At 49.4% G+C, this 27,114-nt stretch overlaps 1 protein-coding gene across 7 annotated transcripts in view; it reads left to right on the forward strand.

Moving 5' to 3' along the window:
• The window catches only part of PHF20 (PHD finger protein 20), a 1,394,195-nt gene that overhangs the window by 1,122,596 nt on the left and 244,485 nt on the right, over positions 1–27,114 (forward strand). For 6 of the 7 annotated variants that reach the window (XM_069243878.1, XM_069243883.1, XM_069243880.1 and 3 more), the window contains one exon: positions 11,802–12,025. In XM_069243878.1, coding sequence (XP_069099979.1) covers positions 11,802–12,025 — 224 coding nt within the window. The remainder of the gene's footprint in view (positions 1–11,801; positions 12,026–27,114) is intronic. The other variant, XM_069243882.1, reaches the window with a different exon arrangement.

Raw genomic sequence — 27,114 nt, forward strand, 5'->3', positions numbered from 1 at the left:
AAAAACAGCCTTCCTTGTGGCCATCTTTTCAGCACGGAGTGAGCTACACGCTCTTTCTTCGAAGACAACCAAGTGGTGCTTTGTATTAGGGCCTCTTTTCTCCCTAGTGGTCGTCACGCCTTGTAGGAAGCTGGCTCTGTATATACTATATCGAAAAATGAGATGCTGTGGTTCAAGAGAGCCCCGGAGGGGCCCCAAGTAGGCACCATACACGCACCCTCAGCAGCACAGGGGCTGCCGGGTGCAGGGTGCAAACAGGGTGTCCTGGGGCACTGTAACATGAGGCTTGAGCCTTTGAGGCTCACCACCAGGTGTTAACGTTCCTGCAGGGAAAGGTGTGAAGCACCTCCAGCCAGGGCAGGTTTTGTTTCTGACCGCAGAGTGCACAAAGACACCCATGTGGTCAGAAACTTGTCCGAAAGTGGCAGGCTGGCACAGACGGGTCAGTCCTACACTAGCAGTTGGGCTAACCTGCAGGGGGCATCTCTAAGATGCCCTCTGTGTGCATTTTTTAATAAATCCCACACTGGCATCAGTGTGGGTTTATTGTGCTGAGAAGTTTAATACCAAACTAACCAGTATTTACTGAAACCATTATGGTGCTTTGGAGTTCGTATTGACAAACTGCCAGACCATATACTCAATATGGCTACACTACACTTCCAATGTCTAAAGATGGACTTAGACACTGCAGGGGCATATTGCTCATGCAGCTGTGCCCTCACCTGTGGTCTAGTGCACCCTGCTATAAGGCTGTAAGGCCTGCTAGAGGGGTTACTTACCTATGCCACAGGCATTGGGTTGTCGGCATGACACCCTAAGAGGGGTGTCATGTCAACTTTGTTTTTTTCTTCCCACCAGCACACACAAGCTGCAAGGCATTGTGCATGGCCTGAGTGAGGGATCCCCTAGGGTGGCATAATACATGCTGCAGCCCTGGGAGATCGTCCCTGGCCACAGGGCCCTTGGTACCAGGGGTACTGTTTACAAGGGGCTTCACTGTGTGCCAGTGCTGTGCCAATTGTGGATGCAAAGGTACAGTTTAGGGAAAGAACAGTGGTGCTGGGGCCTGGTTAGCAGGTTCCAAGCACACTTTCAAAGTTAGCATCAACACTAGGCAAAAAGTGGGGTGAAACCATGCCAACAGTGGCACTTTCCTACACTCCTTTTCACATATGCCAGTCCATCACCTTGCCTACTTTTTATGCACCCTCTCATCCTTCACGTGTGGAGAAGAGACTCCACCATCTGGATCCAAAAAGAGTGTTGACGTTCTACCTCAATCGTACCAAAGGCTTCTAGATGGACGATCAGCTCTTTGTGGGTTATGTAGGTGTGAAGAAAGGATGGGTGGTGCAGAAGAGAACCCTCTCCAAATGGGTTGTTCTCTGCATCAAAATGTGCTACGCTTTGGCTAAGAAGCAATTCCCTGAGGGTTTGCATGCTCACTCCACCAGAGCAACAGCTGCAACCAGTGCGTTAACATGTGGAGTTTCAGTCATGGAGATCTGCAGGGCAGCAACTTCAGCATCTCTGCACACGTTCACCAAACACTACTGTCTGAACAGTCAGGTCCGCAGGGACAGCTATTTTGGCTGCTCAGTCCTGCAGGATTTCCTAGTATGATCTTGGTCCGCAGACCCTCTGGGGATGGTATTGCTTGGGTATCTATTTCAGGATAAGGATTTTACAACTAGAAGTCTCTATCAGATAAACAAGTTACTTACCTTCGTGAACAAAATATCTGGTAGGGACAAATTATGGTTGCAGATTCCATTCCGACCCACCCATCCTCCCCGCTCTGCGGACTGATTTCTAGGGACAGGGACTCCCTTTCAGGGCCCTAGTTCTGGCACACCAGTCTGTGTTCTTCATGGCTCCGTGGTTCTGGCGTGGAAATTCGTGAAAAGAATCTGACGTCAGCATACGGGGGTGGTGCCTATATACAACCACGACATCACGATGCCAACGACAGAAGCAAAGTCGACTGAAGAAACCGGATGGCACGCAAGAGTACTGCTCAAAAAAAAAAAACCATCTCCAGGAAATTCTGAGGTAAGGAATCTGTAACTAGAATACGTCTCTACTGATTAGTTACCAAAGGTAAGTAACTAGTTCGACAACTCTATAGGAGGTCATTCCACAACTACAGGTGGGAGATTTCATGGCAACTGTAGACTTAAGATGCTTACATGCACATTCCCATGAGTCCTCCTTGTAGGAAAATCACTTTTTACCCCCTCTTTTTGCCTGTCTTACCAGTGGGTTTTGACAGTTTTCACTGGGATCCTGCTAACCAGGACCCAAGTGATTGTACTTTCTCATCTAAATTTGGTTGGTTTGGTTCCCTTTACACCCCACAATTGGCATACTGGTTTACCCATGTAAGTCCCTAGTATATGGTACTTAGGTACCCAGGACATTGGTACACCAGGGGTTCCCCATGGACTGCAGCATGTATTATGCCACCCATGTGAGCCCATCCAAAGTGTCTGCAGGCCTGCCATTGCAGCCTGTGTGAAAAGGTGCATATGCACCCTTTCACTGCTGGTCGCTGCACTAGGTCAGTGTAAGTCACCCCTATGATAGGCCCTCCTAGCCCAGAGGGCAGGGTGCATGTTCCTGTTGTGAGGGCACCCCTGCTTGATCAGAGGTGTGTAGGAAGCAAGCTTGGTGTGTGGTGAGCACATATGGTGTTATCCCTTTATACCAGGTCCAGGTATCCCCTATTAGTGAAGTGTAGGCAGTGTCTAGGAAGCCAGGGCTATCTAGAGGTAGCTGTGGATGAGCAACCAAGACTTATGTAGGAGACATGCAAAGCTTATGCAGTACCACTATAGTCACACAGCATTTACACACATGAAAGTACCACACAGTGTTACACAAATAAAGGTACTTTATTATGGTAACACAAATACTAAAATAATGTATAGGCAATACCCCAATTGGAAGTAAGTAAACACACTATTATATACACATTAGCAATCAGTAAATAGCATATAAAGCAATAGGCATTGTTAATAGCAAATAGTGAGAGCCAAACCATATACTAAAGAAAAGTGGAATGTGAAAGGCAGTCCCCCACCCAAGGAAGTGAAATCAGTGGAGGGGAGCTGGATCAACTAGGAACCCCAAGATTTGAGTACCAGAGTGACCCCCAGTGACCAGTAGAGGAGAAGTAAGTACCTGGTTTTCCCCAAAACCAACGGGAGGACTTTGGAAAGGGATTGTGCAAGACCCAGCCAAGACTGGAAGAACCCTAAGGTGTATCCTGACAGAAGACGACCTGCAAAGGAAGGGGACCAAGTGCAATTTCAAATGGAGTGCCTGGTTGTGCAGGAGCCACTACCCACCCTTCTGTGGATGCAGGACCAAGTTGACGGTGGACGAAGAAGGTCAGCAGTGCCGCACAGGAGCTGAAGAGGAGTCCTAGAAGTGATGCAAGTGATGTCCCACAATGGCGGTCGAGATGGGGTTGGTCAGTGGTGCTGGAAAACCACAGACAAGCCTTGGCAAGAGTCAGAGAAGAAGGTTTGAAAGGACAGCAAGGTCCAGGAGACTCGACCCAGGGATGGGAGTCAGGGGGTGACCCTCAGCAGCTGGGAGAGCCAAAAGAAGAGGAGGCAGCCCCCCACAGGTGACTGATTGGGCCTCTCCACGACTCCTGCTGCCAATCAGCACACCTGAAGAAGCGTCCCATGTTGCTGGAGCAGGAGGTAGGAGACTGTGCTTCTCAAGAGGGAGGGAGAACATGAAGATCCCGTAGCGGAGGAACAAGCAAGACTTTTTAGCTTCAAGAGTCGTGATGCACAGGAGTACTGTCCTGCAGGGATAGGTAAAGGCTTACTGTCTTCCAAGTCGGACAGCTGGTAGAAAGGACCAAGGGGACCACTCCAGATCACCACCTAGGATGCGGGATCCACGCAGCTCTGGAGGAGAGAAGATCCACACAGCTGGTTGTTGTTGCAGTTGGTGCCTGCGGATGCAGGGGAGTGACTTCTTCACTACAAGGGAGATTCCCTCTTACTCCTTGTACAGGCCGAAGACTCATCACCCTCAGAGGATGCAGAGCCGGGGAAATGTTGCAGTTGCTGGAAGGAGCCATGTTACATAATGGTAACTGAGAACCTAGGCATGTTTGGTGTTGAGCATATCGGAATCATACCCCAATACTAATGCCAGTATTGGTGGCATGATTCCATGCACTCTTGGGGCTCCTAAGAGGACCCCCCAGTATTGCTCCTAGCAGTCTTCCAGGGTTTGCGGGCAGCCCACGCTGCTGCAACCCCTCAGACAGGTTTCTGCTCTCCTGCTGCTTAACCAGCTCAAACAGGGGAAGGCAGAACAAAGGATTTCCTGTGGGAGTGTGAGGTGGGGGGCGCAACACCCTCTCCCTTGGAAATGGGTGATACAAGACTAGAGAGGGGTAGCCTTCCCCATACCACCGGCTTGGTTTGAGGGCACAGTTGGTGCCCTTCTTGCATAATCCAGTTTGGACCAGTCCAGGTACCCCAGGTCCCTGCTCCGGTACAAAACCACACAAAGGAAAGGAGAGTGTCCACTCCCCTGTCCATCACCACCCCACGGGTGGTTACCAGAGCTCATTGATTCTGCCATCTTGGAAACGAAATGTGCAGAGACCCCGGGAGCATCTGGTCAGGACAGGTGACTGACATCAGTGACCCGTTCTCATAGGTGGTCACCCTGCAGAGTGACCAAGCCCCCTTTTAGGGCTATTTAGGGAATCTGCTGTGGGCGGGTCCCCAGATTCAGCGTGCAAGACTCTACCAGGACTTCTGTTCAACAACCTCTTCTGCTCCTGGCCACCAGGACCACTGCTGGTCTTCACAGGAACCAAACAAGCCAGCAACTCCTGAGCCTGTCTTGCCTTGCAACATTGTTTCTTCGGCTCCTTCCACTAATTGCAACGTTTTCACGGTTGGGCATCCTCTGGGGTTGGCAAGACTTCAGCTACACCAACGAAGCAAGAAGGAATCTCGCTTGGAGTGAGAGAATCACTCTCCTGCATCTACAGGCACATGAGGCAACGACGTCCGGCTGCTGGGATCTACTCTCCATGGGAATCTCATGGATCCTCCAACACAGGTGGTGGTTCTGAGTGGTCCTCTTGGTCCTCTCTACCCTTTGCCCTACTTGGGAGATGGTGGGACCTTGCCTCCCCATGCTGGACAGTACCCCAGTGCACTGCAACACTTGCAGCAACCAAGACTTGTTGACTCCTGCTTCAAGGGATCTTCAGCTCCAGCACTTCATCCTTGCAAGGACAGACTCTCCTCTGCTGCTCCAGCGACTAGGGACTCCTCTCCAGGTGTGCTGACTGGGCTTCACTACAACTTAGTATTCCTGCTGCCAGTGGGTAGCCTGTGGGGGTTACGACTGCTTCTGCTGGCTCTTCCAACTGCTGAGGTTCAGCCCGGACTCCCCTCCAAGCGTCGAGTCCTCTGGACCTTGCTGGTCCTCTTCTTCTTTGCAAATCTTTCTGCCCAGATTAGCATTTGCCAAGGCTTGTTGATGGTCCTCCTGACCATCTGCGACCCGGTGACCGGCGTGGGACATCTGCACATATTCAAGGACCTCCCTGCAGCTCCTGGACTCCACAGCTGATCTTCATCTTCCTTCGTCGACTTGGATCTTCATCCACAGAAGGGTGGGTAGTGGCTGGACACTCCTGTGTGGACTGGACTCTGTCCCTGTCTCTTGCAGGTCCTCTTCTTCCAGAATCCATTGTTGGGTTCCACTGGACTGGTCTTGCAATCTTCTTTTTCCAAGTCCCCTTGTTAGTCCTTGGGAAGACCAGGTAACTTACCTCTGCTCTTCTGGTCGCTGGGGGGTCACCTAGGATACTCACCTCTTGGGATCCCAAGTTGTCCCAGCTCCCTTTCAAATATTCCACATCCTTGGGTGGGGGACCCAACTTATCATTCCCCTATTTTACTATATGAAATAGCCCCCCTATAGGGCCCTAGCTATTTTCTATTTCTTGCCAATGCTTGTTGTTTCTCTCTGCTAATTCCTAATACTTACTGTGTATACTTAACTCCAGCTGGGGGACTGCCTATAAGTAATCTAGTTCAGTGTTACTGTAATAAAGTACCTTTATTCTTGCAACACTGTGTGGTTCCTTTCATGTGAGATAAGTTACTGTGTGACTGCTGTGGTATTGCAAGTGCTTTACACTCCTAGATAAGTCTTGGCTGCTTACCACAGCTACTGCTAGAGAGCCCTGGCTTCCTAGACACTGTCTCACTAATAGGGGTTGCCTGGACGTGGTATACAGTGCTTCACTCGCCACAGAAGATTTCTATGCTTCGTGGTAAACAAGACTCACTATCAGTTTTCAGTACTGGCATTCGAAATAATATCCTCACCAAGAGTCTTCACAAAGTGTCTGTCAGCAGCAGTAATCCACCTCAGAAGAAAAGGTATACATGCGTACCTGTACTTGGACAATGGTTGGTGGGAGCAGACTGTCATGAAATGTGCAAAGAACACATCCAAGAGGTAATAGAGACTCAATTCACCTTGGGATTCTCAATAAATATAGAAATATCATCCCCACGGAATAAGAAAAGTTGTTTCTGGAGCAATAAAGTGAGGCCGCTACAGGAATGGGTATAAGCACACTGGTCTCAAGCAACGAGGATTTGGGAAGATCTAGTGGTTGTCACGCAGGGAGTAGAACGAGATAGCGTGGTGGAACAGAGCAAATACAACACAAGGAGTGAAATGTCATCAACCAACTGCTTCAAAAACAATAACAGATGCCTCACATAGGGCTTGGGAGCTCACATGAATTAATTCAAAGTCAGAGGAATTTGGAAAGAGTAGGACCCAGTGCAACACATCAACATACTAGAATTGAGAACAGTGTTCCTAGCCTTAAAAGCATTTCAGAAGCATCTATCAGGACAATCAGTATTAATCTAAACACACAAAACTACAACTATGTTTTATATCAACAAGCGGGGGGGCTCAATCCCACAGCTATCCAGACTAGCTCAGGAGATTTGGAACTAGGCCGTACAAAGGAAGAAGTCTTTAATAGCAATACAGCTGCTGAGGAGAGACAATATGGAAGCAGACAAACTCGGCAGACAAGCATCTTGTTCACATGAGTGGAAGTTGAATCAGAAGGTGCTCAAAAGATCTTCCACATGCGGGGGACACCTCAAATTGACCTGTTTGTCACACCAGAGAATGCAGAGTTCCAAAAGTTCACGTCCAGGCAGCATTACCACCAGTCTCCGGGGAATGCTCTGTTGAAAAGCTGATCAAGGAAATTTGTTTACGCTTTTCTTCTAATACCACTTCTATACAATGTAATCAACAAATGAAAGATAAGTGAAATGACGCTAATCTTAATTGCACCACATTGGGCAAGACAAACATGGTTTTCGGAACTGATCCATTTAGCAAAGGGAAGGATTCTAAAGCTACCAGAATAAAACAAGACCTGCTATCCATGGACAGGGGAAGAGTCCTACACCCGAACCAGAAAGCTTAAGTTTCGCAGCCTGGCTTCTGAAGACAAATAATTTGGTCACCTAAAGTTATCCAAAGGGATCATGAAAATACTGAGAGAAGCAAGTAGACAAACAACACAAGAGTGATATTTTTTAAAATGGAAATTATATTCCTTATGGTGCCCTCCACACACCCTCCCACCCGCGCCATGAGACCCTACCGGGTGAGCAGTGAGCTCAAGACATTTATTTGATTGATTGATTGAAAAACGATTTGTTACAAAGGAACACAAAATAATCCACAGTGCTAAAATACTTAATGCATCTAATCAATAGTAATGTAACTTACAGCTCTTTCCAAGTACCCCTAGCAGCAATAGTGACTTACACAAGAGGTAACTTAGGAAAAAGTCTCTTTACAGCACAGGTAATAAAGAGGCTCTGTAAGGAGCAAAAAGACTTGCACCTCCAAGAAAGATACCAGCACCCACATGGAACCTTAACCTGGTATTGACACAGGTAATGAACCCACCTTTTGAACCTCTGCATAAGGCTTCACATAAAATGCTCACTTAAAAAAACAGCCTTTTTGTGGCCTTAATGGTAATCCATACATAAGGACAGAAGTGTTATGAGAACAGATCCACAATTCCTACCACAAAGTAGTGTCTTAGTTTCACTTAAACCAAAGTATTCCAATACCAAGTTTCTTTCAATGCCCAAAGGATCAAGCAGAGAAAGCTTTACATACTTTGAATGCCAGAAGAGTGATAATGTACTTTATAGAAAGAACAAAGCTATACAGCAAATCAAAACAACTATTTGTCTCCTTCAAAGACAACGTCTTGGGGAGACAAGTTTCTAAGGGTGCAGTGGTTAGATTCGATTTCGGAGACAGTCAAAATATGCCATTCAAATGCGGGTGGAAGATTATGAATAAAGCCTAATGCACACAACAAGGAAGAAAGGGACAGCTATCACCTTCCTTTCAAACACAGCATTACAAGAAATTTGCAAGACAGCTACATGGACCTCCACACACGCATTTACGAAATAATATTGCTTAGACATCCAAATGAACAAAGAAACACAGGTGAGTCAGAATATTCTAAAACATTAATTCACAAATTGAAGTCCATTTTCTACCATTCTCCACAAAAGAAACATAGCTCCATGTAATCTATGCACAGCATGGGAATCCAGAAAAGATTCACGCTGCAAAATGTAACGTTTCTTTCCTGTAGGTGTAGGTTTGCAGCTTGAAGAATTTTCTGGATTCACAAGTGCTCCTCCCACCGCCTCCAAGAAGATGGAAGAAGAGAAAAAAAAAGAATCTGAAGATGTCGAACAAAGGTGGGGGCTTCTGGAGAAAGCATGTCAATGTCACAGGGGGACACCAGATGGTAAAGGTAGCGTGGACGCCACCAACAAATAAAAAGAAAGAGTGGAAGGACTTTGTAAACAAAAAACAAAGGAAGGACTAGAAAATAGTGGAGAACTCCGCACCCAACCACTAGATGGCATAATTATGCTCAGCATGTGATTACAGAAAATTCTAAAAGCTGCAAAACTACACTTACAGGTAAGAAACTTTATATTTCTTCTGGAACAGTGGACAGAAAATGTATATTTCAACCCGAAGGAAATGCCTCCTTGGCATGGTTACCCCCTGATTTTTTGCCTTTGCTGATGCCAAGTTATGATTGAAAGTGTGCTGGGACCCTGCTGACCAGGCCCCAGCACCAGTGTTCTTTCCCTAAACTGTACCTTTGTTTCCACAATTGGTACAACCCTGGCACTCAGATAAGTCCCTTGCAAATGGTACCCCTAGTACCAAGGGCCCTGATGCCAGGGAAGGTCTCTAAGGACTGCAGCATGTCTTATGCCACCCTGGGGACCCCTCACTCAGCACATGCACACTGCCTCACAGCTTGTGTGTGATGGCGGGGAGAAAATGACGAAGTTGACATGGCACTCCCCTCAGAGTGCCATGCCAGCCTCAAACTGTCTGTGGCATAGGTAAGTCACCTCTCTAGCAGGCCTCACAGCCTTAAGGGTGCACTATACCACAGGTGAGGGCATATGTGCATGAGCACTATGCCCCTACAGTGTCTAAGCAAAACCTTAGACATTGTAAGTGCAGGGTAGCCATAAGAGTATATGGTCTGGGAGTTTGTCAAACACGAACTCCACAGTTCCATAATGGCTACACTGAAAACTGGGTTGTTTGGTATCAAACTTCTCAGCACAATAAATGCACACTGATGCCAGTGTGGAATTTATTGTAAAATGCACACAGAGAGGGCATCTTAGAGATGCCCCTAAATACCAATTCAACTTCTATTGTTAGGCTGACCAGTTTCTGCCAGCCTGCCACAACCAGACGAGTTGCTGGCCACCTGGGGAGAGTGCCTTTGTGGCCAGGAACAAAGCCTGTACTGGGTGGAGGTGCTTCTCACCTCCCCCTGCAGGAACTGTAACACCTAGCAGTGAGCCTCAAAGGCTCACCCCTTTTGTTACAGCGCCACAGGGCATCCCAGCTAGTGGAGATGCCTGCTCCTCCGGCCACTGCCCCCACTTTTGCCGGCAAGGCTGGAGGAGATCATGAGAAAAACAAGGAGGAGTCACCCACCAGTCAGGACAGCCCCTAAGGTGTCCTGAGCTAAGGTGGGTGACCCTTGCCTTTAGAAGTCTTAAGTTTGGAGAATTCCCCCAATAGGATTAGGGAGGAGGCACAAAGAGGGTGTAGCCACTCTCCAAGGCAGTAGCCATTGGCTACTGCCCTCCCAGACCTAAACACCCCCCTAAATTTAGTATTTAGGGGCACCCAAGAACCCAGGAAATCAGATTCCTGCAACCTGAAAAAAGAACAAGGATTGCTGACCTACAAGACCTGCAGAGAAAACTGAAGACAACAACTGCTTTCGCCCCAGCCCTACCGGCCTGTCTCCTGACTCGAAAACCTGCAACCAGCGACGCATCCGACAGAGACCAGCGACCTCTGAAGCCTCAGAGGACTGCCCTAGACCAAAGGACCAAGAAACTCCTGTGAGCAGTGGCTCTGCTCTATTTTCAACAACAACTTTGCAACTTTCTTGCAACTCTAAAGAACTTCATTCTTCCCGCCGGGAGTGTGAGACTTCACCCTCTGCGCCCAAAGCCCCCGGCTTGAGATCCAGAGAACCAACGCCACAGGGAGGACTCCCAGGCGACTGCGACCTCGTGAGTAGCCTGAGTCGACCCCCTGGGCTCCCACAGCCACTCAAGCACAGAGAGAATCCAGAGGCTCCCCCTGACTGCGACTGCCTGTAACAAGGAACCCGACAACTGGACCAAGCACTGCACCCGCCGCCACCAGGACCAGAGGAACCGAACTTCAGTGCAGGAGTGATCACCATGCGACCCTCTGCCTAGCCCAGTCGGTGGCTGACCCGAGAAGCCCCCCTGTGCCCCCGGGTCCCTCCAATGATTTCTATTACAAACCCGACGCCTGCTTGCACACTTCACCTGGCTGCCCCTGTGCCGCTGAGGGTGTGTTTTGTGTGCCTACTTTCCTTCCTCCCCCCCCCCCCCCCCCCCCCCAGTGCTCTACAAGACCCCACCCCCAAGGACGCAGGTACTTTCCTGAAGGCAGACTGGAACCGGAGCACCCCTGTTCTTCATAGGCGCCTATGTGTTTTGGGCCCCTCTTTGACCTCTGCACCTGACCAGGACCCGACGCCTGGACCAAGCACTGCACCCGCAGCCCCCAGGACCAGAAAGAACCGAACCTCAGTGCAGGAGTGACCACCAGGCGACCCTCTGCCTAGCACAGTTGGTGGCTGGCCCGAGAAGTGTATGGAATATTATGGAACTACTTAGTAAGCAAACTAACACACCTGTTCCCCAGTCAGATGGCTGTAAAGAGACCGATCAGCGAAGGAGGATCGCCAAATGTTCTCTTTGTATTTTTTTCGTTTCATAATATGCAAGCTTCGACTTTTAATCAATTACGTGAGGTCTTGCTCACACCTAAATTTGTCTCTGCCAGACCCCAAAATAAAACATTCCTTTGTATCACAACTTTCTGATGCTTCCATGTTACACCAGATTGGCTCTGATGCAATTAAACAGAAGTAACAAACACATTGTTCTCTCATAGATGAACTATTACAAAACTTTTATCCAAGCACTAGCTTTGCTTGTAGTGAAGAAGCAAACTGCTTATGCGTGCAATCGTTTTTACAATTGTCAAACACTGATCTTTGTACTTTTTGTGTAATGTTTGTGTTCTGATAGTATGCAAAGTATAAAATAAAATAATTTATTCCTTTTAAGAGGAAGATACATTGAGTGACTCATCTGCAGACAGTTTGCTTTGGAGTGAGGATGAATACAGCCAGGAAATCGATGTGACCACAAACCCAGAGGAAGCTGTCGAAGAGGATGAGCGTGATTTTGAGATTGTTCGATGTATGTGTGAACTGCAAGAAGAAAATAATTTTATGATCCAGGTACGGACTGTAGACCCAGACAAACTCCCCAAGCGATTACATTTTCAGGTAGGGCATTTTATTGAAAAGTTCGGTACATTGATGATAAAAAAAACAGTTTTGAAAAGAGTTGAATTTTAATTTGATGCTTCAGAATTTGATTGCAACTAATGCATCGTTCTTGTCTTATTTCACTAATGTATTTATTTGTTTTTTGTACAATTTGTAAAATTTGCTTTTCAGCTTCATGCCACATGGAGACTTCACATGCACACACCATAACCAAGTCTAGAAATTCATGTAGTGCCCTTTTGGCTCAATATTTTTTTTTTTTTTGAGTGACAAAACAAAAATCAAGAATACCTTATAATACTCAAAATACTCTAAAAACAGTAAGTAAGAAATGTCTTTACACAACATATTTGATCTCCTAACTATAATGGGCACCTTATCAGCATAGAATCTGACACACTGGTTAGTATGTTCCCCTCTATCTTGTGCAGTATCTTGGAACACTTATAGGGATTCATTTTATTTGCCTTTTAACCCTGTCGGCCAGTAGTGTTTTGCAGTGACTGAAAATTTCTGCAAACTTTATCAGTGACTTGATTGCACTCTTCTTTTGCTGTCTAAGTATTATTTTTACATACAGCTAAGGTTTCAACTGTTTTTAGGTATTCTGTCTCCTTTGGCAAGTCCTTTTTGTCTTATTCTATCCCAGAGTATAGCTGTCCTTTACCTGTTGATTCATAAACCAATTTTATTTTTTGGAAACCATGAGGTTTTTTTTTTTCTTTCTGAAATTGTAGTTGTTTGCTTGTGGTTACATACAAATCAAAAGGCACATGTATCATAACAGTGTAGCACATTACTTACTACTAGAGGCCATTGTCAGCGGGTGAATCACTCATGTGATTTAGATATTTATGTGAAAGCCCCTCATTGATTGACGGCATCACTCTGCTCCTGAAGAAATCATTAAAAGATGCTGGTGCTGGATATGTCACACCACCTGCAAGCCCGCATCAAACGCCACCATCCAAGCCCTTGCCTGGAACCCTCAAGCGAAAAGGAGAAGAGGAAGGCCAAGAAACACCTGGCCTCGATGCCTCACAACTGACTGCAAGGAGATGGGTTACACTTAGATTGAAAGAAAAGCCCAAGACAGACACGACTGGAGAGTTCTGTTTGATGACCTTTGTCCCTAGAGGGGTAGTAGGTGTAAGTAAGTCACTGCTTATCTAATCAGAGAAGTAGTGGCTCTCCAGATACAAAAAAGCAAATATGATAGAGACCTCTAGCCGCAAATTTCTTATCTTAGAATTAACACCCTGGCATCCAACTGAATCTGGAAAATGTTTGTGAGCGTTATCCCTGCATGCTGATAAGTGATGTCATTCAGTTCTGAGTGACGTTGTCCGTGCTGGAAGTGATGCGCACAGTGCCTCTGTAGGTGCCATCCCAATGCACTGCCATTAGTTCTTTTTTTCCCCCCAGTCAACTCAGATCCAGAGAGAGCTATCCTTTTTTTTTTTTTTGTTTTTTTTTTTTGTCAAAGTTTAAGACTTGTCTCCTGGTATGACAGAGATGTCAGCGAGGAACGCTGTGTTCAAGCCCTGTGGCGCTTGTCACCGACAAATATTGGTGACGGACCGGCACCTCGTCTCTCTGTGGCGCTCTGAGCACAACCACGATGCCAAGAGCTTCGTTGCTTCTTGCGTCATGCACCCCCAAGGCCTTGAGGGAGCAATCCCTCCAGCTGCTTGCCGCTCGATATGTGACAATGCAGCAGTCTTGATCCTGGTCGAGAGGAAGGTGCTGGGATCGGTCGCAGAGCCATCGATCTTAGTCACAGAACAAATTGTCCCATTCCAGTAAGTGCCACAAGAAAAAGAAGAGAAACAAATCGAAGAGGTCTTTGACTTCCCCCTGTCTTTCGAAGTCATCTGACGAGACGTGGGAGTGTCAACACTCGAGGCCTGGCTCCGCAGTTGAGTCTGTGCCTGGGCTGTCTTTGCGGCTTCTCGAGTTTCCTGAGCCGGAGCAACCCCCACCCAACTTCAAGAATTTTATGAGAACATGCACCTCTTATTTAGGTGGATTGTCCTCTCTGAGCGCCTTTGGGCCCTGCTGGTTCAGGACGTGCCCCTACTGGTCTGTTGGTGGCAGGTTCAACCTTGGCATCAGTCGTGCACTTTGAATCCACAGATGGATATGGATCTGCGCTAGTTGAGCAACATCAGCCTTCCTCTGTCCCGCCCTGCTGTCAACACTCCTAGCATCACCGTCCCCGCTCTCATACCAAACTCCAACATGAAGCCGGATGGGTGTCATCTGACTCTAGCACAGGCTAAAGCCATTCCCTCTAGGCCCTGTTCCTGTGGTCTCTGACAAGAGAAGATTGAGAGGGGCCACTGGAACCTTAGGATTACTGGCCCCTAGACCCCAGTGAGGACACCTGGTGTAGGGTAGATGCCAGTAGACTGGACACCTTCTCAGAAACAGGCTTAGTCTAATGTAGGAAAGTACCCTCTTTTTGCCATGGTTACCCCCATTTTCTGCCTGATGTCAGAGTGCTTGACTGTATTCATTGGGATCCTGCTAACCAGGACCCCAGTGATTATGCTCTCTCTCCTCTAAATTATGTCACTGCATACTGGTAACCCAGTATTTCACCCAGTGTTTCACCCAAAATTGTCATACTGGTGCCTCCTTAGAAGTCCCTAGTATACGGTACCTAGGTACCAGGGGAACTAGGGTTCCGGGGGATCCCTATGGGCTGCAGCATTTCTTTTGCCACCCTTAGGGAGCCCAACGAAAGGCTTCTGCAGGACTGCCATTGCAGCCTGCGTAAAAAGGTGCATGCACCTGTTCACTGCCATTTACACTGCACCACGTCACTTATAAGTCATCCCTGTAGCAGGCCCTCCAGCCCTGAGGGCAGGGTGCAGAGTACCTGTGTGTGAGGGCACCCCTGCACTAGCAGAGGTGCCCCCATGACCATTTTCCTGGACTTCGTCAGTGCGGGGATGCCATTTTACAGGTGTACTGGACATAGGTCACTACCTATGTCCAGCTACATAATGGTAACTCTGAACATAGGCATGTTTGCTAGCAAACATGTTGGAATCATACACCAATGCTTTTGCAAGCATTGGTTGTATGATTTCATGCACTCTGGGTGCTCCTTAGAGGATCCCCAATATTGCCATGCCAGCCTACTGAGGTTTTCGAGGCAGCCATCGCTGCGGCCACCTCTCAGACAGGTCTCTGCCCTTCTGTTGCTTGAGCAGCTAAAGCCCAGGAAGGCTTTCCTTTGGGAGAGGGGTGTTAAACCCTCGCCCTAGTTACAGACTTGGGAGGGGTAGCCTCCCCAAGCCACTGCAAATGCTTTGAAGGGCACATTTAGTGCCCTCCTTGCATCATCCAGTCTCCATCGGTTTAGGGACCCCCAGTCCCTGCTCTGGCGTGTACCTGGACAAAGGAAAGGGGAATGACCACTCCCCTGTCCATCATCACCCCAGGGGTGGTGCTCAGAACTCCTCCAGAGGGTCCCTCGGTTTTGCCATCCTGGATTCCAAGTTGGCAGGGAACTCTGGCAGCATCTGAGTGGTCAGTGCTAGCAGGTGACATCAGAGCCCTTCTGTGATAGGTGCTTACCTGTGTAGCTGACCACCCCCTCCCCTCGCTGATAGAGACTTCTAGTTGTAGATTCCTTACCTTTGAATTTCCCCAGGCGTCACATTGGATCCCGAGATTTTTCTTCAAGCAGTACCTCTGTGCGCCGTCAAGTGGCGTCAGTTGACTCCGTGGGCGTCAGTGGCATCGTGTTTGCCGTGATGACGTTGCAGTTGTATATATGTGCCACCCCAGCGCGCTGACGTCAGTTCTTTTCTTTCCATGGCAGCCTACGTGCAGATCCGGAGAGAGCAACCTCAGTCATTTTTTGACTACATCAACACTTTGGTTGAATTCTTTTGATGAGTTTGTGGATACGTTGAGGGATGTCTCGCAAGACTGGATTAAAGCCCTGTGACACCTGTCACTGAACTATGTCGGTGACAGAGCCACACCTTGTGTGTCTTTGGTGCCTGGAGCGCGATCACGACCCAAAGTCGTACTCAGAGTGTCGGGCCATAACCCCAAAAGCTTTGAGGGTGCGGTTCCTAAACTCATGATGGCCCAACACTCGACTCTGTGGTGCTCACGGTCTCGTTCGAGAGGAATAACTGGAGACGGCAGCGGAGCCACCACCACTCTTCATCCTCGAAGTCATCGGGACATTCGAGTCACAAAAAGAAGTCAATGAAGGATAAACTTTTTTCTACTTTTTCCCGTCACTCGGACAATGCAGCGCGGGAAGAGCGTTGATGCTCTAGGCCTCCATCCTCGGAGCCTTCATCTGGGTCGGCTCCGCTCTTCCCCGACTTCGCAGGAGTCGGAGCCACCCCTGTCCAGCTCAAAGAATTTTATGAGGCAATGTGCCTCATTTTTAGGCAGATCGACCCACCTTTGGTGCCCTCGGGCACAGGTGAGTTGGTGGGGGCCCCCTCACATTCGAAGTTGTCGGCTTCGGCCATGGCTCCGAATCCAATTGCGGATCCGTCCCGACACTGGTCATGCCACAGCGACATTCCCCGGCATCGGGTCAGACATCAAAGCACCCCCTTCCCCTTCTCTGCACCCACATATCCCAAAAAGAGTTGATCGTCCACCCGGAAGTCTTTGGTACGATCAAGGTAGAACGCCAACGCTCTTTTCCCCAATGGGAATAGGGATGTGCCCCCCTCCCCTCAGGGAGGAGGCACAAGAAGGGTGTAGCCACCCTCAAGGACAGTAGCCAGATCTCCCCAGACCAAAACACACCCCTATATTTAGTATTTAGGGGCGACCCTGAACCCAGGAAATCAGATTCCTGCAACCTGAACAAAGGACTGCTGACCTGAAAGCCCCGCAGAGATGACGAAGACTCCAACTGACTTGGCCCCAGCCCTACCGGCCTGTCTCCAGACTCAAAGAACCTGCACAGCAACACATCCGACGAGACCAGCGACTTCTAAGGACTCAGAGGACTGCCTTGCACCTGAAGGACCAAGAAATTCCTGAGAACAGCAGCACTGTTCAGAAATAGCGAAAACTTTGTAACTTTAAAGCAACTTTTAAAAAGACTCCACTTCCCGCCAGAAGAGTGAGTCTTCACACTCTGCCCCGACACATCCGGCTCTAGTTTGGAGAAACCAACACCGCAGAGAGGACTCCCAGACGACGTGGACACCCTGAGTCGATCTCCCTGCACCCCCAGAGCAACGCCTGCAGAGAGGATCCAGAGGCTCCCCCTGACCACGACTGCCTGGTAACAAAGGAACCCGACGCCTGGTCCAAGCGCTGCACCCACAGCCCCCAGGACACCCCTAAATTCTGTATTTAGGGGCACCCAAGAACCCAGGAAACCAGATTCCTGCAACCTGAAACAAGAAGGACTGCTGACCTGAAAGCCCTGTAGAGACAACGGAGACGACAACTGTTTTAGCCCCAGCCCTACCGGCCTGTCTCCTTACTCGAAGAAAACTGCAACAGCAACTCATCCAACAGGGACCAGCGACCTCTGAAGCCTCAGAGGACTGCCCTGAACCAAAGGACCAAGAAACTCCTGTGAACAGCGGCTCTGTTCAACAGCAGCAACAACTTTGCAACTTTCAAAGACCTCACTCTTCCCGCCGGAAGCGTGAGACTTCACCCTCTGCACCTGACGCCCCCGGCTTGAGCTCCAGAGAACCAACAATACAGGGAGGACTCCCAGGCGACTGCGACCTCGTGAGTAACCCGAGACGCCTCCCCTGGACCCCCACAGCGACGCATGCAGAGAGAATCCAGAGGCTCCCTCTGACCACGACTGCCTGTATCAAGGAACCAGACGTCTGGACCAAGCACTGCACCCGCAGCCCCCAGGACCAGAAGGAACCGAACCTCAGTGCAGGAGTGACCATCAGGTGACCCTCTGCCTAGCCCAGTCGGTGGCTGGCCCGAGAAGCCCCCTTGTGCCCTGCCTGCACCGCTAGAGTGACCCCGGGTCCCTCCATTGATTCTAATACAAAACCCGACGCCTGCTTTGCACACTGCACCTGGCCGCCCCTGTGCTGCTGAGGGTGTGTTTTGTGTGCCTACTTCTGTCCCCCCGACCCCCCCCCCCTCTCCCCTAACTGCTCTACAAAACCCCCCTTGTCTGCCCTCCGAGGACGTTTGTACTTACCTGCTGGCAGACGGGAACCTGAGCACCCCTGTTCTTCATAGGCGCCTATGTGTTTTTTGGGCACCTCTTTGACCTCTGCACCTGGACCGGCCCTGTGCTGCTGGTGTGGTAACTTTGGGGTTTCCTTGAACCCCCAACAGTGGGCTGCCTTTGCCCAGGAACTTAGACTTGTAAGTGTCTTACTTACCTGACAAACTTCAAATCTTGAACTTGTGGTCTAAAAATAAATTAAGAAAATATATGTTTTCTATATAAAAACTATTGGCCTGGAGTAAGTCTTTGAGTGTGTATTCCTCATTTATTGCCTGTGTGTGTGTACAACAAATGCTTAACACTACCCTCTGATAAGCCTACTGCTCGAACACACTACCAACAAATAGAGCATTAGAATTCTCAAATGTTGCCACTATCTTACCTCTAAGAGGAACTCTTGGACTCTGTGCACACTATCTCTTACTTTGAGATAGTATATACAGAGCCAACTTCCCACACCATCTGATGGACTTCTAGCCTCAGATTAATTACTTTTGAATTTCCCCAGGCATCAGACTGTATTTGAAAACTTTTTGTGAACAATTCCCCTGTGTGCCTGTAGATGGTGACAATTGGCTCCCCATGGCATTTTCCAGGTCTGAAGTGACGTTTGCTGTGCCTATATAGGTGCTACTCGTACACCTCTTATTTGGGTGTCCTGTGCTATCCAGCTTGTCCTGTGTGTCTGGGAGGGGCCCTTACTGGTTCTCCGCCAGCAGTTCCTGCCTTGACACGCCAATTGTACTACCTCTACCTTCCCTGGCACCAATGCCACCACTCCAGAGGCTGCCATCCCCATTCAACACTGCCCAGAAGGGCATTTCCAGACTTCGGCTCTGGAGCCGACTGGTACCATGCCTCCTACGTCGGATCCTGAGCTTTATTCCTATGGACTTGGACTTAAGGAGGAATGGGAGGGGTCGCTGGGCCCTGAAGAATACCAGCCCCTAGATCACAACTTGGGCTATTGTGAGGACCTGTCGGACGCCAGCAGACTGGATACTTTTCCAGATACTAGCATGGTCTCTCATACCATGGCTACTGAGGCGGGAGCTTCATGTGCAGTGGTGGTAGGACTGGTCAGATCTTTGACCTTCAGTTGCCCCCAGTGGCAGTCAAGACTGATGTGTTGACCAAGGTGGTCAGCCGGGAGTGACCCCCCTCAGAACGGCTTCTCCCATTTAACCAAGCCCTCACAGACGTCCCGCTAAGGTCTTAGTCCAAACACTGTACAGGAGCTCCTTTCAAGAGGACAATTGCTCACTGCCACCACCCCAGGGGGCCCCAATTTCCTTACCCAGCACCCTACCCCGGAGAGGTTGGTGGTCCAAGCCTCAATCTCCTGTGTAAATCCTGGTGCACTCCCCACCACCCCAATGTACAGGAAATCAGAGAGGCTGGATACCTTAGGAAGGAAAGTGTTTTCCTCCATCAGCCTAGCCCTATGGTTTGTGAACACAGCATGCCTTTTCGGCTGCTACTGCCATGCTTTGTGGGATACGTTGTGCAGGTGTTGCTAACGATCCTTTAGGTGGCCTGGACCATACTCTCCCAAGCTGCTGTTGATGGAAGAAATGCAGCCAAGTTCACTATCTGATGTAGAATGGACACCACCAACTCCCTGGGCAGAGTGGTTTTATATTTGGTGGCCTTACGATGAGACGTCTAGCTGAGGATGGCTGACTTTTCAAGGGATATCTAAGCATTGCCTATTGACAGGTCATTTGATGGCTTCTGTCTCTTCGGAAATAAGGCTGACTTAGCGCTGGAGCAGTTTATGGATCCTTGGGCCTCCCATGGCCCCTCGCCACCCCCAGTCCACACCCCCGGTCTACATTTTGCTCCTTTCATGACCACAGAAGATGCTTCAAACCACACCTTTACCCTCTCAGACACCATGGTGCACAAGCTTCCTAACCTCTGCGTGCCTGAGGATGGGTACCCACAACCATAGGTCTAGCCAGTCCACCACTCCCTCAGAAGTAGGTTGTGGTTGCTATTCAGACTTATCCTCCCGAATGGCAATTCACAGATATTCATGCTGTGATACTGTTTCAGACTCTATCTTGGATTTCTGTGAAACCAACACTAAGGCTGCTTGTGAAAAATGCCCACTGGCATATGCAGGCTCTGAAGTGGGACCTGAAGTTCCAGTGGGCGCAGCATCAGGGTTATCGCTCAGACATGGTTCAGATCTCAGAAGGGAGTGCAAAAGATCTGCAGTGGTGGCTAACAAACCGCAGTAGGGTCAGCCGAAGATGCCTAGGGATCACATATGACTTCTCCATTTGAAAGTGGTAGAAGGACTCTTTCAACAGTAGGGAGAGCCTTGGTCAGATCTGTCCACCACCAGTGAGAACGGGCAATGTTAGCAGATCTGCGCGCTGAAATGTCCAAGGCGGCTCTCTCGTTGACACTTTTGTTCTTGAGTGGAGCTCAGGCCTACTGTATGCCTTTCTGCCCATGCCACTCCTGTACAGAGATCTCAAGAAGATCAGGAATGACCAGGCCCAGGTCATCCTTATGGCCCAGACTGGGCTTGGAGAGTCCGGAATCCCGAGCTGTTGAGCATGGACATCAGTCCTCCTTTGAGGTTGGCCCTTCAGGAGTATCTTCTGTTGCACCATCATGGAAAGTTTCTCCACCCAAAGCTGCCAAAACTCTGCCTTCATGCGTAGAGATTGAGCAGTGGCAGTTGGCGACTTTCAGCCTTCGCCCGAAGTCTGCATTCTAATCTTGGCAGCCAGGCGTTCCTCTACCAAGGCTGTATACACCGGTGGTTGGAGCGAGTTTGTGACATGTGCAGAAAAACACATCAACCCCCTGTAGGAGGCTGGCGTGTGGACACCTATGGTGTTGGCACCTTATACCAGGTCTAGGCAACCCTTATTAGTAAGTGTTTGTGTCTGGGAAGCCGGGGTTCTCTAGTGGTAGCTGTGGTGAGCAGCCAAGACTTATCTAGGAAGAATGTCAAGCACTTGTAATACCACAGTAGTCACACAGTAACTTAGCAGACATGAAAGGAACCACACAGTGTTGCAAAAATAAAGGTACTTTATTATAGTAACACTGTACTAGAATAGTATAGGCAATCTTCCTTCTCTGGAGGTAAGTACACAAAATATACACAGCCAAATGCAAAGGATTAGCATAAATTCACTAGAAATAGCCCCATAGGGGGGCCAACCCATATGCTAAAATAGTGTAATGTGAGAGGGGGCCCCCCACCAGAGGATATGGAGTAGTTAGCCAAGGGCTGGGAGAGTATGGTGCCCCAAGAGGTGTGTATCTAGAAGACTCCCAGCGACCAAGAGAGCAGAGGGAAGTTACCTGGTCAGCACATAGGCTAGCATGGGGGTTCTGGACTGTCAGGACCAGGCCGGTGGAACCCACCTGTGGACTCCAGATGAAGAGGGCCTATAAAAGAAGGGGACAGTGTCCAGTCTACGCAGGAGTGGCCAGGTGGGGCAGGAGGCAATCCCCACCCTTCTGTGGATAAAGATCCGGGTCGAGGGTGGTGGATGAAGGCCAACTACAGAGTCCAGGAGCTGCAAAGGAGTCCCTGAAGTCACCCACGGGCTGTTCCTTGACATTTGCTGGATTGTAAATGGGTCAGAAGGACCACCAACAAGCATAAGCAAATGCAAGTCAGAGCTGGAGAAGATTTGCAGGGCTGAAGAGGACCAGCAAGGTCCGGGAGACTCGACCCTTGGAGGGGAGTCCGGCCTGACCCTAAGAAGACAGGAAAGCCAGCGGAAGCAGTTGGATCCCTCACAAGCAAACCACTGGCAGCAGGCACAGTAAGTTGCAGAGAGGCCAACTCAGCACACCTGAAGAGGAGTCCCACGTCGCTGGAGCAGCAGGGAGGAGACTGTCCTTGCAGAGGTATAGTGCTGGTGGGTGGGACTACTTGGAGCCTGAAGATCCCTCAGAGCAGGAGTCAACAAGGCCTGGTTGCTTCGACAATCATGGTGGACAGAAGGCACAGAGGACCAAGAAGACCCCTCAGAACCACCACCTGTATTGGAGAAACTTCGCAGATCCAGAGGACAGCAGATCTCAGCATCTGGACGTCGTTGCCTTAGGTGCCTGCAAATGCAGGGGAGTGACTACTTAACTCCAAAGGAGATTCCTTCTTGCTTCTTTGGATGCAGCTGAGGGACTACTTAACTCCAAAGGAGATTCCTTCTTGCTTCTTTGGTGCAGCTGAAGTCTTGCTGACCCCAGAGGATGCACAGCAGTGGAAAGTGCTGACTGGAGCGGCGTAAATAATGTTGCAAGGCAAGGTCGTCTTGGTGTTGCAGTCTTGTATGGTTACTCTGGAGTCCAGTAGCGGTCCAAGCGGCCTAGAGTAGAAGAGGAGTCTTGGTGGAGTCTTGCATGCTGAATCTGGGGACGTACCCTCAAGGAAGTCTCTAAATAGTCCAAAAAGGGACTTGGTCACTTTGCAAGGTGACCACCTATCAGAAAGGGTCACTGACATCACCTGCCTAACCTGACCACTCATATGCCCCCAGGTTCCTTTGCCCATCTTGGTTTCAAGAGGGCAGAATCAAGTGGCCACCTGGAGGAGCTCTGGGCACCACCCTTGGGGTGGCGATGGACAGGGGAGTGGTTACTCCCCTTTCCATTGTCCACTTTTGTGCCAGAGCAGGGACTGGAGGTTCCTAAACAAGTAAAGACTGGTTTCTTATGTTTCACTTTCTTTGTCACTGCTCTGCTATTATTATGTTTGATTATCCTAATCAATGCAGCACATGCCATTTCATCTAGAATGCAGCTGATTAAATAAAATACACTGAACCAATTCCTGCTTCTGTTTGTCTTTGCATGTGTAAGGCAAATGTAACTGAGACAAAAAGGATGAGATCTGTTCCACCATGATTTCCCTGAGAAATCAGAATGTCATATGCATGGCTGCCACAAATGACCTCCACTTTCAGGTGCTGGTGAGGTACTGCTAGGTGGCCAAAAGGGTTAGGTGACAGTTATTACACAGTGTGGGATTGGACTCAGTTCCCCAAAATTCAGTGGTGCTGCCACCCGAATGCTTGAAATGGTTTTAGCACATATTTCTTGTTCACCCTTTTTTATGCCTCAGTGGGTCCTTAATGTTGTGGTAACTTTCCTCATAGGTGCTACTTTTGAGCTTCTACATAATTGTCCCCTCAGGCTTTTTACCATCAAGACGGCCTTTCTGGTGCTATAACATCTGCCAGGAGGGGCAGTGAGCTTCAGGCTTTATCATCGAAGCCTCCACGTCTTAGCATTTACCAAGACGAGCTGATTCTGCAGTCTAGGGCCTCTTTCCTGCCAAAATGCATCACCTCATTTCATGTAGACCAATCCATCACCTTGCCTACTTTCTATGCTCAGCCACATCCCTCAATGTAAGAGGAGCGACTTCACTGTCTGGACCCAAAACAGTGTTGTCATTTGTAGGAAAGTGCCCTCTTTCTCAACATGGTTACCCCCATTTTCTGCCTGTTATCAGTGTGTTTGACTGTGTTCACTGGGATCCTGCTAACCAGGACCCCACTGATTATGCTCTCACCTCTACATTTGGTTGCTGGTAACTTTTTATCCCCTCAATTGGCATACTGGTGCCCCCATGTAAGTCCCTAGTATATGGTGCCCAGGTACCCAGGGCATTGGAGTTCCAGGGATCCCTATGGGCTGCAGCAGTTATTCTGCCACTCATAGGGAGCCCATGCAAAGGGTTCTGCAGGCCTGCCATTGCAGTCTGCGTGAACCCGGTACACGCACCGGGTTTCACTACAGGTCACTGCAGGTCACCCCTATGGTAGGCCCTCTCAGCCCATAAGGCAGGGTGCAGGTACCTTTGTGTGAGGGCACCCCTGCACTATCAGAGGTGCCCCCACAAACTCCAGCCCCATTTTCCTAGACTTCGTGAGTGCAAGGACTCCATTTTACGCAAGTACTATGTCACTACCTATGACCAGCTACATAATGGTAACTCCGAACCTGGATATGTTTGGTATCAACCATGTCTGAATCATACCCCAGTACTGTTGCAAGTATTGGACGTATGATTCCATGCACTCTGGAGGCTCCTTAGAGGACCCCCAGCATAGCTACCACCAGTCCTACAGGGTTTTCCGGGCAGCCCAGCTGCTGCCACCCCTCAGACAGGTTTCTTCCCTCCTGCTGCTTGATTTGATCAAACCCAGGAAGGCAGAACAAAGGATTTCCTTTTTGGGAGAGGGAGGTAACACCCTCTCCCTTTGGAAATAGGTTTGACTGGCTTGGGAGGGGGTAACCTCCCCAAGCCACTGGTTTTCTTTGAAGGGCACACTTGGTGCCCTCTGTGCATAAACCAGTCCACACCGGTTCAGGGACCCCCATTCCCTGCTCTGGCACGAAACTGGACAATGGAAAGGGGAGTGACCACTCTCCTGTCTATCACCACCCCAAGGGTGGTGCCCAGAGCTCCTTCAGAGGGTCCCTGAGTTCTGCCATTTGATTCCAAGGTTGGCAGGGAACTCTGGGAGCACCTGAGTGGCCAGGCCAGGCAGGTGACGTCAGAGGCACCCTCTGATAGGTAGTTACCTGGTTAGGTGACCAACCCCCCTCTCTGTGCTATATAGGAACTTCCTCTGGGGTGGGTCCTCAGATTCAGCTTGCAAGATTCCAGCAGGACTCCTCTGCAACCTTTGCTTTGACTTCTGGCCTCTGGAACCGCGGCTGGACCCTCCAGAAACCTACAAGCTGCAGATCCACGAGGAAGACTCTTCTGCAACATTGTATCCAGAATTCCTGCCAGCTTTGCAACATTTCCCCGGCTGTGCATCCTCTGAATACTGCGTCTCTTCAGCCTGCACAAGAAGAAGGACTCTCCTTTGGGGAGAAGGCATCACTGTCCTGCATCTGCAGATACCTAGCTGCAACGACGACTGGCTGCATGGATCTCCCCTCATCCTGAGTGGCTTGGGTCCTGCATCACAGGTGGTGGTCGGGAGGGGTTCCCTTGGTCCTCTCTACCACCTGTCGTACCTTGGTGGTGGTAAGTCCTTTCCACTCCACACAAGACAGTACCCCCGTGTGCTGCGTCCTTTGCAGCTGCCATGGCTTGTTTGCCTCACCTCCAAAGGGCACTTCAGGCAACGTGTAGCCCCAGCCCTCCCTCCTGTAACTCCTGTGCCTCTGCATGGTCCTCCAGCAACGTGGGAGCAAATCCTGTGGTACTGTGTGGGCTGCTTCAGCGACTTCTGTGTCCCTGTCCTGTGGGGCTCCTGTGGTTGCTGCCTCTGCGCCTGTGGACCTTCTGCCATGCAGAGGGTTCCCTGTGCTCCCGCTCTGGGGGAGAGTCCTCCTGGACCTTGCTGGTCCCTGGCAGCACCTCTTTTCCTCCAAACGCGAATTTGCCTTTGCCAGGGCTTGTTGGTGGAACCCCTTCACCGACACCTGTCTGCAATCCAGCTTCCAGTGTGGGACACCTTTTGCACGCCTTAGGAACTCTTCTCCAGCTTCTGTGCTGCAGTGCTGACCTGCCTTCCTTCTTTGTCGACCAACTCCAAAAGACACTCTCTGGGTGGGTAGTATCTCCTACTCTCGCTGGACTCCACAGACACTTCTGAACTTGGTCCCCTCTCTCCACAGGTCTCCATCTTCGGAAGTCCATTGCTGATTTCTTGCAGGCTGTTCTGGGTGTCTTCTTTTTCTTCTTTTCATTCTTTGGGGTGGTTTTGGGGAAATCCAGTGTTTTACTCCTGCATTCCTGGTCACTGCGGGGTACTGTATTACTTACCTGTGTGGTTTCCTAGTACTCCCAGCTCCCCTCAACATGATTTACTTACCTAGGCGGAGCCCTGTATTCACATTCCACTTTCTTAGTATATGGTTTGGGCTCCCCTGAGGGCTGCTATTGCTTATGGCTATCTGACACTGTTTTCTGACCTTTTTATGCTTCTTAATATTTATTTTTTGTGTGTGTGTATATATATATGTTCGTATATTTACTTACCTCCTGTTGGAGGGTTGCCTCTATTTTTTTTTTTTTTTTATAGTGTTCCAAAAAAAAGTACCTTTTATTTTTGTACAACCAAGTGTTTTCTTTCTTGTCTGTAAGTACTGTGGGACTATAGTGGTATTATTTGAGCTTTGCATGTCTCCCAGATAAGCCTTGGCTGCTCATCCACCGCTACCTCTAGAGAGCCTGGCTTGTAGACGCTGCCTACACTTCACTGAGAGGGGATACCTGGACCTGGTGTAAGTACCATAGGTACCCACCACACACAAGGCCAGCTTTGTACATCATTCTACCTTGAATGCATGAAAGAGTTTCAGGTGGGCAACCAACTGTTCGTAGGATATGAGCGCACTGGAATGATGCAGCGGCAGACGATGCCACGTAGACCGATTGACACCACCTACCAGTGCTCAGGGGGACTTTGCAGCAAAATAATTTCTCTTCTAGATAAGGTATTACCAAAGGTAAGTAACTTGTTCATTAGATCCGCTTCTCCCATTTAATGAAGCCCTCAAAGACATCCTGCTTGTGGTCTGGTCCAAGCCCTGCACAGGGGCTCCTGTGGACAGGACAATTTCCTCTGCCATAGCCCTATGACATGGGACCCCAACTTCCTCACCCAACATCCTGCCCCTGAGAGCTTGGTGGTACAAGCCTCCACTTCATGGATAAATCTTGGCACATTCCTTCCCACCCCACTTGTCAGGGAATCCAAAAGGCTGGACACCTTGGGCAAGAAATTTTTTTCTTCTGCTAACCTGGCATGTGCCTTTTGGTCTGTTACTACCATTCACTCTGAGATGCATATGCGCATGTACTACTTATGGTTCTAGAGGCGGTTCGGACCATTATCTCCCAAGTTATTGCTGACTGGAAAGATGCAGC

Source organism: Pleurodeles waltl, chromosome 7, assembly GCF_031143425.1.
Source record: "Pleurodeles waltl isolate 20211129_DDA chromosome 7, aPleWal1.hap1.20221129, whole genome shotgun sequence".
Lineage (NCBI taxonomy): Eukaryota > Metazoa > Chordata > Amphibia > Caudata > Salamandridae > Pleurodeles > Pleurodeles waltl.